The sequence below is a fragment of the Andrena cerasifolii genome, chromosome 3, assembly GCF_050908995.1.
Source record: "Andrena cerasifolii isolate SP2316 chromosome 3, iyAndCera1_principal, whole genome shotgun sequence".
In the NCBI taxonomy this organism is placed as follows: domain Eukaryota; kingdom Metazoa; phylum Arthropoda; class Insecta; order Hymenoptera; family Andrenidae; genus Andrena; species Andrena cerasifolii.
In genome coordinates this window covers 19,153,167-19,169,227 of record NC_135120.1, presented here as the reverse complement: position 1 = coordinate 19,169,227, position 16,061 = coordinate 19,153,167, and the positions used below count along the sequence as shown (strand labels likewise).

At 40.8% G+C, this 16,061-nt stretch overlaps 2 protein-coding genes across 2 annotated transcripts; one reads left to right on the top strand and one right to left on the bottom strand.

Annotated features, from left to right (window-relative positions):
- The first annotated feature begins 2,557 nt into the window (after positions 1-2,557).
- On the top strand, positions 2,558-9,862 carry Alka (glycine receptor subunit alpha alkaliphile). Its single transcript, XM_076809470.1, has 9 exons — positions 2,558-3,672; positions 3,838-3,908; positions 6,174-6,273; positions 7,156-7,310; positions 7,409-7,564; positions 7,798-7,938; positions 8,011-8,240; positions 8,634-8,735; positions 9,344-9,862. The coding sequence occupies exons 1-9, from the start codon at positions 3,599-3,601 to the stop codon at positions 9,596-9,598; spliced, it is 1,284 nt and encodes a 427-aa protein (XP_076665585.1). The 5' UTR covers positions 2,558-3,598; the 3' UTR covers positions 9,599-9,862.
- Positions 9,855-14,638, bottom strand: LOC143367522 (periodic tryptophan protein 2 homolog). The gene is made up of 15 exons (XM_076809454.1): positions 14,476-14,638; positions 14,210-14,322; positions 14,035-14,129; positions 13,842-13,970; positions 13,150-13,420; positions 12,900-13,081; positions 12,577-12,811; positions 11,990-12,494; positions 11,573-11,910; positions 11,353-11,500; positions 11,080-11,257; positions 10,871-11,014; positions 10,725-10,799; positions 10,246-10,465; positions 9,855-10,169 (listed from the first exon to the last, which is right to left on the bottom strand). The coding sequence occupies exons 1-15, from the start codon at positions 14,491-14,493 to the stop codon at positions 10,022-10,024; spliced, it is 2,799 nt and encodes a 932-aa protein (XP_076665569.1). The 5' UTR covers positions 14,494-14,638; the 3' UTR covers positions 9,855-10,021.
- Between the last annotated feature and the right edge of the window lie 1,423 nt (positions 14,639-16,061).

Sequence of the window (16,061 nt, the reverse complement as noted above, 5' to 3'; positions counted from 1 at the left end):
CCGTGCGGAATTTTTTGGCCTTTACAACCAGTCGCGGTGTACCCTTCCGCCTACGCACTCGCGGACGTCCGGAATCTCTCCCCTGAATTTATTACCCGTCGTCGGGCTTCGCCGTTAGCTCCGCGTAGCGCAGAGGCGTCGTCTAGGAGTGTCGTCGAATGGCCGTCGTTAGGAAGTATCGATGGTCAGTGGGTCCCAGGCCTTCTGTTCTGCACAAGGTGTTCGCGGAGATGGGTTGTCACACTTTGGAAGTACTATCGTGCCCGTTTTAGTGGCTGAAAGAGGAGAAATTTTCGTGTTGAAATGATTTTATTTTAGAATATAAAAATAGGAGGAGTACGGAATCTTTGGAATTTGAGGAATTTGAGGAATACTTTGAATTTCTTCAACTTTGGAGTTTCTTGAATTTTTTTTTAACTTCTCAACATTGGGAATTCCTGTCTTTTTTTTTGACCGTGGGAATTCTTTGAATATTTGGAATTTTTCAATTCTTAGAACTTTTGAAACTTCTGCAGTTTTTATGATTTTAGTAATTTCGGGTGTACCCATTTTGCTCCTCTTCAATGACTTGGGCTACGCGCGTGAACTGGTATTTGTAATTTTGGAGTTGCAGTTTGAAACATTGAATATCAGGTGTTCCGAGGAGGTCCGCAGCTGAAAATTGAGAATGGAGTTTATGAATGAGCTGTCGACACGTTATTGCAGCTTGTGTTGCATGCTTTATCACAACGATGGTAATACGGTAAAGTAGGTGCTAGGAAATTGCAGAGCGAAGTGTAATGAACGACCGTGGGACAGTAATTCCTGTAATTCTGAAGCTAAAGAATAACAATGTCACAGCCTCCAGGGGCCTCTCTGGAAGAAAGCCTTTTACACCGAGCAATGCACTTCCGTCTCTGAAGTGTGTACAGTGATCGATGATTTTCAGGTGTCGCACATCTTTGCTTGCGGTGAGTCGACACTTTTGTGAGCTGGAATTCCAGCTGCATTCGTGAGCTTCCGCGCTAGAATTTCTAAGGAAGCTTATTCCAGTCACTCGACCCATTCGCTCCTCCGAATTATGAGAATAACTCAACTCCAATCGCCGCTTTAATGGAACCGACAACTCAATCTTCACTTATCATTGTACCTAGAAGGGATATAAACTGCGGGAGTAAACTATAGAAATCAATAGTTCTAGAAAAATCAATTTCATAAATAAATTTACAATTTAGTCCTTTTATCAGGCATGGAACTAAAATTTTAAGTTAAAATAAACTCTTAATATTCAAAATTAATAATATATTAATATAATATAAATTGTAATATATTACAAAACATGATTATACTCAACTAAGCATAAAAATATCGGAATATTATATTTCATTTTCGCAATATATGTATATAATTAAATAAATAAATATATATATATATATATTTATTTATTTTATATATATTTATTTATTTTATATATATTTATTTATTTTATATATATATATATTTATTTATTTAATTATATACATATATTGCGAAAATGAAATATAATATTCCGATATTTTTATGCTTAGTTGAGTATAATCATGTTTTGTAATATATTACAATTTATATTATATTAATATATTATTAATTTTGAATATTAAGAGTTTATTTTAACTTAAAATTTTAGTTATTATATATATATATATATATATATATATATATATATATATCATTAATCTGCCCACTAGGTTACGCGCGATTGCGCCACGACTTAAGCACCAATATAAGGCCCACCGGTCCTCTTCCCAGAATCCCCCAATCGCTAATACCCAGCCCATAAGTCCACCCACGCGCCCTTCGCCAAGACCTAATCAAAGGCTAGCTTACTCGCATCTTTGGCGACCATGAGCGAGCGTCGATAGACAGTCATGCAAGAAACGAAGCGAGGAAGCGGAGGAAGAGGACTCCTCATCGAGGTCGCCGGATCGAGGTCGACTTTTAGACCAACGGTGGCGTCTAATCGCGTTGCATGTGGATGGCGCTGGTACCGTTGTCCCCTCATAAGGGTCAGCTCCTTGGGAGGGGGCTGGGAGAGGAGAAGAGAGGAGGTCTGCACGCGGTACACTTAGAGATCAGAATCTCTCGTGCTGTATGGTAGGTCTAGTTCAGAGGCGTCTCTTTCAGCTGGAGAAGAGTACGGCTGGAGGAAGAGACCTCACTCTCTCTTCCAGTCTTTCGACTCTGACATTCTGTATTCGGCTTGGATGGCGTTCAAGTTCTAGGAGCGAGGTGTCGCTATCGGGCTGAGGAAGCTTTTTATGACGAATGGAGTCGTTGGCTGGCTTGGTGAAAGATTCGCCGAGGGGAATCTGGATTCAGTTAATTGATTAGCGAGTGAGGTGTACGTTGTAGTGGAGTCATTTCAATTTGGGGTACAGCTAGGGATTGATATGTACCTTTATAAAGAAATATAAGGCCTCTGTTTTGAAACGCAGAAAACTAACAAATTCCTTTTCCAATATGAAAACTTTCATTTGAAACGCTGCGTTTTTGTTTCTTTCAATATTTATTATTCATTCTAGTTCATACGATATCCACACTCATTTAGATTAATAAACAAATTTGCGCTTCTTGTTCGAGATGACTACGGCAGCCAAAATTATGTTCGCCAGCAACCAACTTTCTTTTCAAACCCTTCTTAGTACTACTACTGTAGCTTTGAAGAAAATTATTATTATTGTATAAATTTTTCTTATCACATTCTTCGAACGCCAATTAATAAACGTACAAAACTTAGAATTATAATACTGAATACTTTTCTTTTAAAAAATTCCCAAAGAGGAAATTTCCCCTTATTTTCAGAGCGTCAAACTACTTAGGGAGGCCCCTTAACCCTTGGACGATGGGTAGCTTACTTAAGGGGTTGTACCTAGTCAGACGGCCGAAAAGAGGCGAATGGCCGTGCGAATGGCCGTGCTCACCGCAAAAGCAAATTTTTAAAAATGCTTCTTGGATGTAGGTTGTTACTTTATTATAAACGTAAATATTTTCCACGAAATAATTACCAAATGTTCTTTAAATGTTGCTCTTTTAAATGCAAAAAGTTTTATAAAAATATACGCTTCCGCTTCTTAAAAAAAATCACAAATATTCGCCTCTTTTCGGGCGCCTGAGTAGGTACAACCCCTTAACACAACATATTGGATTCAGGGCCTTTCTACCCCTAATTTCACTGTAACACCTAAAATCACTTAAAATCCTTACCCCCTCAAGAAGTAATACTGAATCAAAATGGCCCAAACACTCGCTTTGCACACGCATCATTCCCATTACCCTTGAAGCTTCAACCCTTCAACAATGCATCACAAGCATAACAAATCACCATCTTTCGCTTACATTAATTTTGCTAAAAATCCGGAGAAACTAACCGGAGTCGCTGCCGACTTCCTTCGAAATCGTTACACTGCCAAATCGTTACGCAACCGCCAAGGAAAGCAACATGCAGACCCGAAGTGTTCGACGATGGTTGCAATTAAAGAAGATTGCGTGTAACTGCGAAGGTAATAGATTAATTGCCGTGGTCTCTCGATGGCGATAAGTCGGCCGCGGTGAATCCATCGGCAGTTGTCGAATTCTTAGGATGAGGAACGCGGTCCTGGTGGTTCTCTGTTACTCGTGGCTGAACCTATTCCCGGAAGTGCGTTCTGACGCGAGGTAAACCGTCTCTCCTCTCTACAATTAATAAGAATCACGTCGACCGCTCTTCTTCTCCGCCCCGACCGCCAAGCACGAAATCAAATAACGAGGGGGACAGAGTCCTGTAGGATCCTGAGTCGATATTGCCAGTTGAAGGACGAATTTTTTCCCTTCCTTTCGCAGCTCGTTCCCCGAGGACGCGAGGAACTCCACGCTGAAGTCGAGGATAGTGCTTCCGGAGCATTACGTGAAAGGTTCGTAGCCTGCCATCGTTCCCAGCCATCTCCAACCCCCTTCAGGGGTTGCATAGTACTTCTTTGATAGGGTACAGCCATTTTTAAGATTTTTTTTCGTGTAACAGGGCGGTATACTTAAAAATAAAGATATACACCTTTTTGTGTATTAATTAAGCTGTGTTCTCTTGGAAAAGAAATTTCATATCTTGGGAAACGGTGCCATAGCAGCCCCTTCTCACAAGGCCTCTGCATAGTTACAGCATTTGTGGTACCGAAAATATCTCAGAGATTAGTGGACCGATTTGAATAAAATTTCTCATGAATATTCTGAAGACTATAATCTAAGACTTGTCGAAGCTATTTTGAGAGAATCTATTTTTTGAAAAATGGCAACTATTCAATGTCAAGCTCTGTGCAAAGTCTAGGATTTTCGACCTAAGTTTTCGTTTTCTTTTATTAATAAAAAAAAAGGAACAAGAGGGAATTTTATTCAATAGAAGAAGTTTTATTCAAATCGATCCAGTAATCTCTGAGATATTTTTGGCACCGCAAATATGAAGAGGCCCTGGGAGAAGGGGCTGCTAGGGCACCGTTTCTCAAGATATCAAATCTCTTTTCGAAGAGAAAACGGCTTAATTTATACACAAAAAGATATATTAGTTAATTTTCAAATATAACGTTTTTTTTTATCAGAAAAAAATTTATAAATATCACCCTATTTACCGGCCTAGCAAAGGTACGTATGTAACCCCTTAATTTCGAATTAACGCGGGGAGGACGCCTTTGGATCATCGCCGTTACGCGGTACATACCGAATAATTAGCCACGCTACGTTGCGATTACACGTACGGCGAGTGTCTCCGTGCCCGTGCATCGAGATTGTAGAGTGGATTGAGATCGGTGGATCGATAACGTCGTTGATTCATGCAGTTTCACAGCGAGATACTTGTACGAAGGACCTGAGAGCTTGTGGCTAGTCCCACTAGTCGATGCTACTTCCTTCGCCACTTTCGTTTCGGTGGAACGTGTAATTTGTTCCCAGATAGCCAAACGAGATCGATGAACGGACCTTTCTACACTTTTCTGTTCCGTCTAAAGTTTTACAGATCCAATCTTCTCCTTAATTATCCTGTTACCAGAATTTGTAAGCATCGGAATGAAGTAGCTCACAGAATTCATTTGTTTTTAATACCTCTACTAATTGCGAGTCTTGTAAACGCGTAGTAATCCCAGTGCTTCGAACTTCTGTGCAGCAAATTTAATGGATATTTATTCCGTAATGATTACCTCTTCTGTTTCTGATTTTTTTTAAATGGGACTTTCATCTCTCTTCATTTCTGCTTCTTCAATATTATCCCAGCGACGGATCTCGGTGTATTTGAAGGAGATTGTAATGATTTCTTGTTCTCTATCTGAAAAATGGTAATAATACTGTTTAAATCGAGACTGCAGGCTAAAAGGGGAAAATTATAGTCAAGAGTACGCTGTAATGGAAACTAGAAATCGATTTGTTAATGGCGCAGCATTACTGATAAAAGTCAAACGAGTTATTTATAACAGTTAATTGTGTATAATTGACAAGTCCTTGTAGACAACACTGTAAGTGTCAAAAATTAAATTCTATACTATATCATTACCATTAGCACGTAGATGATTTTTCGATTATAATTTCTTTTTTTTTAATTTCGGCACTTACAGTGTTTTCAACTCTTCGATAAAGCATTTCTGGGTTTCTGAGAACTAAGTAGTTGCTGCACTCGCAGGGGCATACCAAAACTGAGACGTTTGTTGAAAGTAAAGATAGGGACGAAAATTGGAAGGTAAAACTAATTACAAAGTTCCCGGAATCTTTTCACTACTATCGTCGCTTTCGCGTTCAAAACATCGCGTAGAAAGCTTGCGCGCTTATCAAAACGAACGGTTGCCGTGAACTTGGCCGATTTTCAACGTGTATAAGGTGGTGGCGCACTTTCTAAGAACTCCGCCACGCTGAACGGCGGAGGCGAGGTTTACAGATCTAGCGTCCCGACAAATCGCGAAACAGGACAACTAGAAAATTATCGGCGGATCGAAAATCAGCGATTATTTTAAAATCGTGGCACAGATTCTCAGCAGGATCGCTCGGTATTAGAAATAACTCGATGGATTGGCGGTCGTTGGCCACGCTCGGGGCCATCGTAAATCTGCTGTTTTTTCTGCCGATATCCTATGAATTCTTGTGGCGGATTCCTCGCTGGTTGTTTCGCAGACGAGCCATTAATATGCAAATCAATGTTCGCGCAGAAATGAGGCCTCCGTCGAAGCACGGTATGCCAGTGATAGTGGACTTCAATATCTTCGTGGCCGATGTGAATTCGATAAACGTCGAGGACATGGACTTTCGGTGAGTTCGAATGATTCAGGATGAAATCTCTTCCTGATTGTTTTAATTCGTGCTGGATGGAGAGACATTATTTATTGACCCCTTGGATTCAATTACACTTTAGTGACTGTCTAAGAATTGATTCGAAAACGTAATCGATTTTCAGTATTTATAAAGTGTAGGACGTTAGTCTGCGAATATTATTTTATGAACAGTTTCTGTTCTTTTTATCGATTTCTTCGAAGAAATATATATAGTAATATATATATATAAAGAAAGAAATAAAGAAATGAAGATATATATATATATATATACATCTTCATTTCTTTATTTCCTTCTTTCCTTATTTCTTTATTAATTTATTTCTCTACTTCTTTACTTCTTTATATATATTTTTTATTTCTCTACTCCATTATTTCCTTATTTATATAGACGTCCCATTAGTGTACATAAAAAATAAGTAATTTTAACGAAAGAAATCGTGAACGAATAGGACAAAAAATAAAAAATATATCACATTACTAGTGTAATGCTAGTATATCCACAGCATTGGTTTACACCACAGTTATATCAAGATATCCCGCGAATAGGGAATTCAAACCCGGGATCCCGGGATCCCTGCTGTTTTTTGGATTCTAAAACTCCCGGGATTTGATATATCAAGTTATAACTTAACCCGAGAATTTTGAGAATTTTTAAAAACGTAAATTACTTTATGAACTGAAAAATATAAAAATGGAATCCAAAAAACAGCCGGGACCCCGGGATTGAATTCCCTACCCGCGAACCACCCTACGGCGCTTCGATACTTCCGACACGTGCAATCAAATGAAGCACGTCTCTATTTACCAGTCAACGTAATTAGTAAATAATTGCCTTTATAAGAGTCCTTCGTTGAAACAGAGTGGACATGTTCGTCGGTCAGAGTTGGACAGAGACTCGATTGGACATGTCGGAGAATATTTTCGAAGACGGTGACGATTACGTGACCCTGCCCCCCGATTTCTTGGACAGCCTCTGGCAGCCAGATCTTTACTTCTTGAACGCTAAAGTTTCCGGTAAGTTTCTTAACGAACCTTGATACAAAATGAGTACCACGGGTTGAAGAGCAACAGGAGTAACAAAGAAGCGCCACGCTACTATCACCTTCTTTCAGAAATCGCGGCGCTGAATCACAAGTTCTCCTCGGTGACTTTATACAGAAACAAGACCGTCAGGTACTCGGCCCGAATGCACGCGATCATCGCCTGCCAGATGGAGTTTCAACTCTACCCGATGGACATTCAAATCTGCCCCATCTACATAGAAAGCTGTAAGTTACACAATAAGAGAGGAACCCACGACGCAGCAATCTCTCATTCGTAATCTCTAACGCCCACCTTCTCCCCAAAAAGAATAAGTCAACGATCCTGAAACAACGTTCCTGCCACACCCTTTCACCCAGGAACTCACGTTGCACCCTTTCCTCCGCGCCTCTTATTCAATTCAAACCCAGATTCGATAAAGCCTCTACATTAACTCGGAAAACTGCGTTACTCGCGATAGTTTCCTATCACAAACAGAAGTTGCGCTTGAGATGGGGAGCGGGTAGCGTGACGGTGAACCCTGAGCTGAAGCTGTTGCAGTACGACATCGGGAAGCCTATAGTCGCCGAGGAAACCGTTGACTACATGCTGGAGAAGGGTGGTACGGCCGATCCTTTTCAACGCACCGCGTTCCTTAGGCTACTTTAAACCCAGCAGTCACTAATTTTCACAGGTAACTTCTCGCGTCTGATGGTCTACTTCCGCTTCGAGAGGCAAATAGGCCACCACCTGATACAGACATTCGCGCCGTCCACACTGGTGGTGATGCTATCCTGGTTCAGCTTCTGGTTAGGTCTGGACGCGATCCCAGGTCGAGTGGCCCTCCTGGTGACCAGCATGCTCACCCTGGTGACGATGTTCACGGGCTTGAAGAGCGACATTCCTCCTGTCGCGTACGTGAAAGTACGTTTTCCTACCGCGACCTTTTCAGCCGGGGTTCAAGCATGTTTGCGCACGTAGATGATCGCTTGGCAGGTACCTGGAGAACGTGTAAAAGGAGACGTGTTAGCATGGGAATGATTGGAGCCGAGTTGGAGTAGTCGAGCTGATACAGAGAAGGCAAACAGCGGAGAAGCTTCTTACGTGTTTTGCAATAGATAAGGGATGACGTTGCTCGAGGGCTGACCTGGTGTCTTGTTTGTTGACTAAATATTACTTAACCGGGGGAACAGTCGGCGCTGCTTAACGTAGATTGGAGCATGCAGGAAGCTGAATGAAAATGCGAGCTTAGCTTTTGTAGCCTGAGCGGTCTGCTGAAATGGCGAGCTATCTGTTGTGGTTCCTCTGTATGTCCAGGCGCTGGACGTCTGGATGGCTGGCTGTATGATGTTCGTGTTCGCCGCTCTTGGTGAATTCGTGGTGGTGAAGGTGCTCGACTTGCGGCATCAGCTGGAATACGTAAGTCCCGGCACTACTCGACAGTTTGTATAATAGCTGTGTCATTAGCGTTACGCGCATAGGCTGGGGCAATAAACTTAATTAAGACAGCGAAGGTGACTTGGCTCTCGATAAAGCGCGTTCTATATTTGCGAGTTTGAAATTCTAGGGTTCTAAAGATTAAAAGTTCCAAGTTTTGTTATAAAAGTCTCTATAAGCAAGATTAAGCTCATCGCTGTGTCCTTGGACCCCTTAGTGACGGTCGCCGCTAACGAAACGCCAGTCATTTGCTAAAGAGAACCGGTTCACATCCGCGAGTGAAGCCTTTGACAGCATTAACTGCAATAACTGGGACAGTGAAAGCTTTGTGGATCTTAAATGCCACGTTTTCCTCGGGATCCTTGGACAATCGACTGCGGTTCCTCGACTATCATCGCAGAACCTGCTGTATCTCTTCTTTCTAGAAAAACGTCATTTTTTATAGGAACAGAAATACCTCGAACAATAGCCCCAGCCTGTATTATCAAAATTAAACACCTTGAGACATCGCATTAATAGCTTGCAGTAGAATCGAGGTCTTCAATTTCAATTGAAAGTACAAGAGAGCTCAGCTTCTGTGTTCCTTTTAGCGGATAATTGCCGTGGATAAAGGCCAAAGCATCTGGGACTACGAGTCGGCGTACGTATCAAAAGTGAGGAAGAAAAGAACTGGTAGCAAGCATCTTCTGCAAACTGCCTGGCTGGATCCCGAGTATCAGATGATACGCGTGTACAAAACGCGATCGCAAAAAATTGATACTTACAGCAGAATAGTCTTCCCCATATTGTTCCTGTTATTTATTGTTTTGTACTGGCCAATACTGCTGCTTAAAAAAGCCGCGTAGAGTCGTACATTCTACGTTTATATAACAGAGTGTAAATATTGTTCTTAGCAAAACCAAAGGGATCTAATAATGTTACTTCATAGCACGGTAATTGGCCAATGTAATCCCTTTTCGTCGCACAAAACTATTAAATAAGCGAGCCTGGTAATTAAGATATGTTAAAGTATTGCTTGGTGAACTATATGTATATTAAGAATTAGTAAGACCCGATTTTGGTTTAAGGAAGCTCACCTGAAAGCATTAAACGAAGTAAAGATTCTTAAAGGGTAATTAATAAATTTATTACAAACCTACGCTTAATACAGAAAGATCTATATGTATAATTTGTACATGTACGTGAATTCTTTATATATACGTTGAAGAATGATCTGCCACTCTTTGTTTGATTTGAATATCCGTCACTGAGATTGTATATTTGGCTTTTCAATCAACGTCCATCGCTTCGACGGAAGACTTGTCAGACTCATCGTCACCGTCGCTTTCTATTTTGAGGGTGTTAGGAACAGATCTTTCAGCTTTATACTCTCCCATTTTTTTCAAGTAGCTCATAGTGTACTGATTAAAGTCGCATCTGTAATGACAAAGATCACCGGTTATTTCTCACTACCGGGCAATTAATTATTACATAAAAGCACGCAGTGACTAACATTTTGCTCAAGTCGTCATATTTCTTCTGCATATTCTTCTGCAGCATGAGTAATATTGGCATCTGAAGCGCCGAATTTATCCTCGGCCCATGTTTCGTCAATATAGTCTCTATCCAAAGGAGGTAAAAGTGTATGTGCCTACTGGACTCCAGTTCCGACGCTATGAATTTTAATACTTTCACTATGTAAATTTCTGGCAGGCTTGTGACGGTCAATTCAACTGAAACGAGATGTGCAATAAATTCACACGCATTCATTTAATAATCGGTAACATTAGGGCCGGCGCGAGGAACGTCGAACCCGGCCACGCGCTTTAATAGATCCCGTGATCCACGAAAAGCTCCTCCTAAATTCTTCGGGGCCGGATGCATAGATATCTATTATTCTAAAATTTAGAAGTATATATAAATGCGGTTTTTGGCATCGCAAAAGTTCACGCCGACCCTGGCTGACCTCACAGTAAATTATTGTTCACTTACTATCCGTGCACGGAATGTTTTCCACGACGCACTTTATTAGCAGCTTCTCGTTCAATTTCAAAGCCATCATTAGTGCTGAAATCGTCTAGTGTTAGTACACTTTGTCAGTCTTAACGCGATCAATTTACATATCTCAGTAACAAAACCTTTCGAGTATTCCTTTTCGTTCAGAGTCTTCTTTACAGTTTCTGGTGTGATTCCCAGCTCCAGCTGAAATGGATCGAACACCAGGCCAACGTCCAACGAGTATATTAGTAAACCTTCTGTCGTGGCTGCAGCCCATGCTTGTCCTTCGAACGCAAAAATTAATATAGGTATGCGTTAGTTTAAATTCCTTGAATCTTTTGAATCTTACCTGTTGGAGAGAACTGTAAACTATACACTCTGACTTCTGGTTTCATACTTCTACTCGCCATATCCCCGCTTTTAACGCCTGGCAATCGCAATGTGACGTTCCCTCCCTCGTTCTCCTCGCGTTCTTCTACCAATGCTAGGTTTCCAAACTCTGATAGATTTCGCCTGTTTATAATATCCTATGTATAAACCAATTCACAATAATTAATAACACTTTTGTTCAAGTAGAGATCAATGTCGCGTAATAGATCGATATATAACGAATGCTGCTCACATCGACTGCATCCAGTGACCTGTTTTGCGTTACGACAAACTTTTTAACCAGCATACATTCCTGAACATTATAAATGCATATATTCTTAGACTGTCCGCCAGCTAATATACAGGTGCCATCGGCTGAATAGCACAGAGTACTGAAAGCCCTAAAAGAAGTGATTTAATTAAGGACACTCTAACTACTAATATCTTTATTTTATTCACACGTGAATACTTACTTGCTCTGCAGACTCTTCTTCGCCGTAATAAGATCCGTATCAGACCTCCCGCTACCCAAATCATTCCTTCCCTCGATGCTACCAGTTTGCATTGCGGTTTTGCATTGGAAAAACGAGATTTGCCCGTCCAAAGTAGCGACTGCCACCTCTTCGCCGTTCGGTTTATATGTGACGTATAAACCATCCGCAGTTAACTGTATCGTTTCATGCGCGGAGCCGTTTTCAATCGCGTTCCAGATTTTCAAAGTCTTATCCCAGGAAACGGATGCCAGTTCTGTGCTCGCCGCGCTTGGATTGAACGCCAAACTGACGACTGGACCTTCGTGTCCGCTTAATATCTAACATACAGAGTTGTGCTTTAGTAATCGCTTTCAATTTCGAGAATAAGGAACGTAGAGATATCCAATTAGCGCATACCTCGAGAAGTTTGCCCAGTTTAACGCTCCACAAATAAATCTCAAAGAAATCCTGCCCCCCTGCTGCGAGAAATTCGTCACTCGCGTCTAAGGCGACGCAGGAGAATTGAACCGGTCGCGGTGATGTAAGCGTTCGAAAATTCCTGTACCTCGCTAAATCGTACGCTCTGACTGTCCCATCGAGCGACGCAGAAACGACGAATTTTCTGTTGTGACTGAACAACACCCCCGTCACTGTGGACGTGTGCTCTTGGAACGTAACAGAGCAAAATCCGTTCGTGGTGTTCCATAGCTTCACTTTCCCATCGTCGCCTCCAGTCACGATATATTCGCCATCCGGGCTGTACGCTAAATAGTTCATATTGTTACTGTGGCCTTGTTGCTTCATAGCGTAAGTTTCACTTTGCCACTCCCATACTAGTAGCTGTCCGGCTGTGGAACATCCTAGGGCTATCCAGTCACCGGTCGAATTTATCGCGATGGATGAGATGCATTGGTTAGATATGCTGAAAAATGGTAGAATTCTAATTAGCAAAGGATATTCTATTAACGTGGAGGCAAACTGGTAAGCGAGGGATTGAGTAATACCTAAGGGAGTGAATCATATTCACTTCGGGCATTTCGTACAAGTAAAATGAACCATTACTGAATCCCACTACTAGAATACATGTTTCTGGATGATACGCAGCTGCAGTGAGCGTCACGCTTTCGTTCTGTTTCTTTTGCACTGCGTTGGTCAAATAATGGCGACATAGTTTCTTGTAACGTAACTTTGTAGACTCCTCGTCAACTTCAGTGTCTTTGCGAGCTGCTTCGGAGGAACCTTTTAAAATATGAAACGTATTATCAATTTTACATTGTTTCTTGCGTGTTTTTCTAAATCTAGTACATAGTATTAAAAGAGAAATTACGTGATAGCTGCATGTTACGTTCGTGAGCCTTAGCCTGTTTATCTGTTCTCTCTATAGTCTTCTCGAGATCGATATCATCCTCTGTGTCACTGTCTTTCGCTTTGTCCTTCTTGGCGGGTGGCTCCCACAGTATTAAGTCTTCCGGGTCGATTGTGCACTCCCAAACGCAGAGCTGTCCGTTTCTGTACGGTACATACGCAATCGTACTGTAATAGAAGCTTTTCATGGAACGTTTATTTAAAATACCTACCTACTAATTGTAGTCAGATCATAATTCTTCTTTTCAAAGAAACACGCTACAACGGCGTCGGTATGGCTACCAAGATTAATGAACCTGAAATTTCTGTACTTTTCTATACTGTATATCTTTGTCGCCATATCTTTAGAACCAACTGCTATCAGTTGCGAATCGAAAGACCAATGAATGAAAGTCGTGTCGTCCATAGCTCCGTGAAACACCCGTTCCATGACAAACGGATTGTATTCGCCGGACTGTAAGCCAGGTGCGTTAAAGATGAATACTGGAAAAGATTAAGACGTATTACACACAGTTATCTATTTATTTATTATATTTACGGGAAAACCCTTTGGTACATAGAGAATTGAGGAAACCAGTAGGGAACTCAGTGGCACCCAAAGAAGTGGCGTTGTAAGAAGAAAAGCAAACTGAATTTTATTATTTAAATAAATTTTTATAACCACCTAAAGAATTTTATTGAATTTGCATTAAAAATAATTTTTATCCCTTCAAGTCGACTCCCCTGAGATTAAATCCTGAATGCGCCACTGAGAGGACTAATACATGAAAGCAGAAACACAAAAATCAATTGAATACAGGAAAAATAGAAATAGTACCTAGACAGAAAATAAGCAAAAAAAAAATACAATGAAAGTAAATAGAAGTTAACGAGAATTCTTAACCACATTATACTAAGAACATACCATTATTTTCTTTACACGCTGCAAAGTGTTTACCGTCTGGAGAGAATTTTATACATCTGACGCGTCCTTTAAACCTGTATCTGTGTATTACCATTTTACTGACCATGCTGATTACGTGCACATCGCCCTCTAAGAGAAAATATGAAATGCAATATTATGTTGTGATGCCATAATGTGTAAATCAGTATTGTACCTTCGTTGACGGTAATTAATAAGGCTCCATTAGGGGACAGGTCGATACACGTGTAGTTGTACCTACTCTCTACGGGCAATGTATTCGATTTATTGCTGAAAACCAATTACCATATATTACTTTGCTTGTTCTATAGTACCTATACACAGATTTGAAATGTTACAACAGCGCTTACTTCTTCAAATCGTATATTGTTATCCGATTTCCCACAGGGCTAATGACTGTCGATCCATCTGGAGAAAATACTAGATCTCCTTTACGGTAAACTGTGCCAAGGAGATTACTGAACTACAAAAGATATTTAATGCACATTTAATAAGTTAAAGAAGCATAATACAGTGGAAGAGCAGGTTAGAAATACTATGTATATGATATTCATATTTGTTCGATGTATTTGAAAGATATAGGTAAAATATTCTTTATTAAAAGTATTCTATTTACCTTATACGCAAACCTCATGGTGCTTCAATATTTAGAGATATAGTTTCCCGTGTCGGTCTATTTTGATTTCATTGAGCACGTTTAACATGACATTTGAATTGTGTATGCTGCAGCCGCTATGCTGCAACTTCCCCTCGACCGAACATCCGGTCACGTGTTTCTAATACACTGTTTGACTGGTTCTAAGGAATCAAACACCGCTTCGAGTCAGCCAGTCCTATTTCACACTAGCTGGTAAAGTATTGTCCAGGGTATTTTTACGTTGATATTTATAACATTGTTGCTTAAGATCATTATGCAGTATTGTTGTGTTATATTGCCTCCGTGGGAGGCGCAGCTTGGTAGGAAATAAGCACATGAATTTCTGTAACCTTGCAACATTGAACGGAATGCTTTAGATTAGAAATTTCGCCGCTAGATGGTAATGGATTCGTGATTCAGGATTTGAATAAATTTTTAAAAAGCTTCTATTTAGAATTCCATTTGGAATACGTTATGAATACTGTTGCTCGATATCCTCTAATGTCTAGATAAGGGGGATACATCCACCGATTGCAAGTTAATAAAGAAAGCAATCAGTAAAACCGTTTAGCAAAATTGCATAATAAATTGCGCAGGACGGAAATATTTCTAAGCATTATTTCTTTACTAATAATTTAGTTTCTTGAATTTTTCATATAGTTTTATCATGTTAAGGGGGTAGACACGGGTAATGCAGCGCTCTGTATACCGACATAATCTGGCCCGAAACTTGGGTTTGCGTGCTGACGTTGTTTGTCCATATATGAGCAAATTTTAAAAAGCGTGATGCAGTGAACAGCTGAGAATTTCTTTCCTTATTCAGAATAGAATACAGAAATAGCAAACAGCTCCCTCTCGCGTTCACCGGGTAATCGTCGATCTATCGGTATTACCATTTCTGTGCAGAAAAAAATGCTGTAATACCGACCTGCCGAATCGGCCAGGTCACGTGACGTGTCTACCCCCTTAAGCATTAAGGGGGCCGTCTCCTTTTTGTTATGGTCCGAATCGATCGAAGCGCCCTTGTAAACAGACGGACCCTAATAAAACTACTGCGGTCGGTAAAAAGAAGTTGTACAATGGTGACATCTACCGGTACTCTACGTAGACGAATTTTTGACAGCATAGTTGCCGCATGTTCTGTTGTCTCCGTCTCTGCCGCGCTGTTGCCACAGCTCCTTCTATTGAGAAGCTTGGAGGAATACGGCACGAGAGCTGCGTCTAGGCAGCGATCGCCGGGCTCCATGTACCGCTGATGGAGGGGGGAACATCGACAGGAGCGGTGGTTATGTGTGGGGAACTGCGGTGCGTCAGTCACGCACACATAACCACCGCTGTAGGTGTTTCCTCGTGCATCAGCTGTAGCTGGAGCCCGCCAATTCCTGCGTCTAGCATCAGAGCCTTGCTGAACGTAAAGGAGGATAGCACTATTGAAAGATAGAGAGGTTGAGTAGTGAAGTTAGGAAACATGTCAATGAAACAATACTAATTTAGTATTTATTTATACATAGAACGATGCAATACTTTGTATAATCAATGTGCAAATTCAAAGCATACAATTTGAA

What these genes read in the sequence shown, in the direction of transcription:
- LOC143367522 (XM_076809454.1), bottom strand. An exon ending in AAACATTCCGTGCACGGATA is followed by an intron (nt 10,466 to 10,724) that starts GTAAGTGAACAA and finishes ATCTCGTTTCAG; the next exon opens with TTGAATTGACCGTCACAAGC. An exon ending in TATGACGACTTGAGCAAAAT is followed by an intron (nt 10,170 to 10,245) that starts GTTAGTCACTGC and finishes TTGTCATTACAG; the next exon opens with ATGCGACTTTAATCAGTACA.
- Alka (XM_076809470.1), top strand. Translation starts at nt 3,599, where the DNA reads ATGAGGAACGCGGTCCTGGTGGTTCTCTGTTACTCGTGGCTGAACCTA. An exon ending in CTTGAACGCTAAAGTTTCCG is followed by an intron (nt 7,311 to 7,408) that starts GTAAGTTTCTTA and finishes ACCTTCTTTCAG; the next exon opens with AAATCGCGGCGCTGAATCAC. An exon ending in CCCCATCTACATAGAAAGCT is followed by an intron (nt 7,565 to 7,797) that starts GTAAGTTACACA and finishes TACTCGCGATAG; the next exon opens with TTTCCTATCACAAACAGAAG.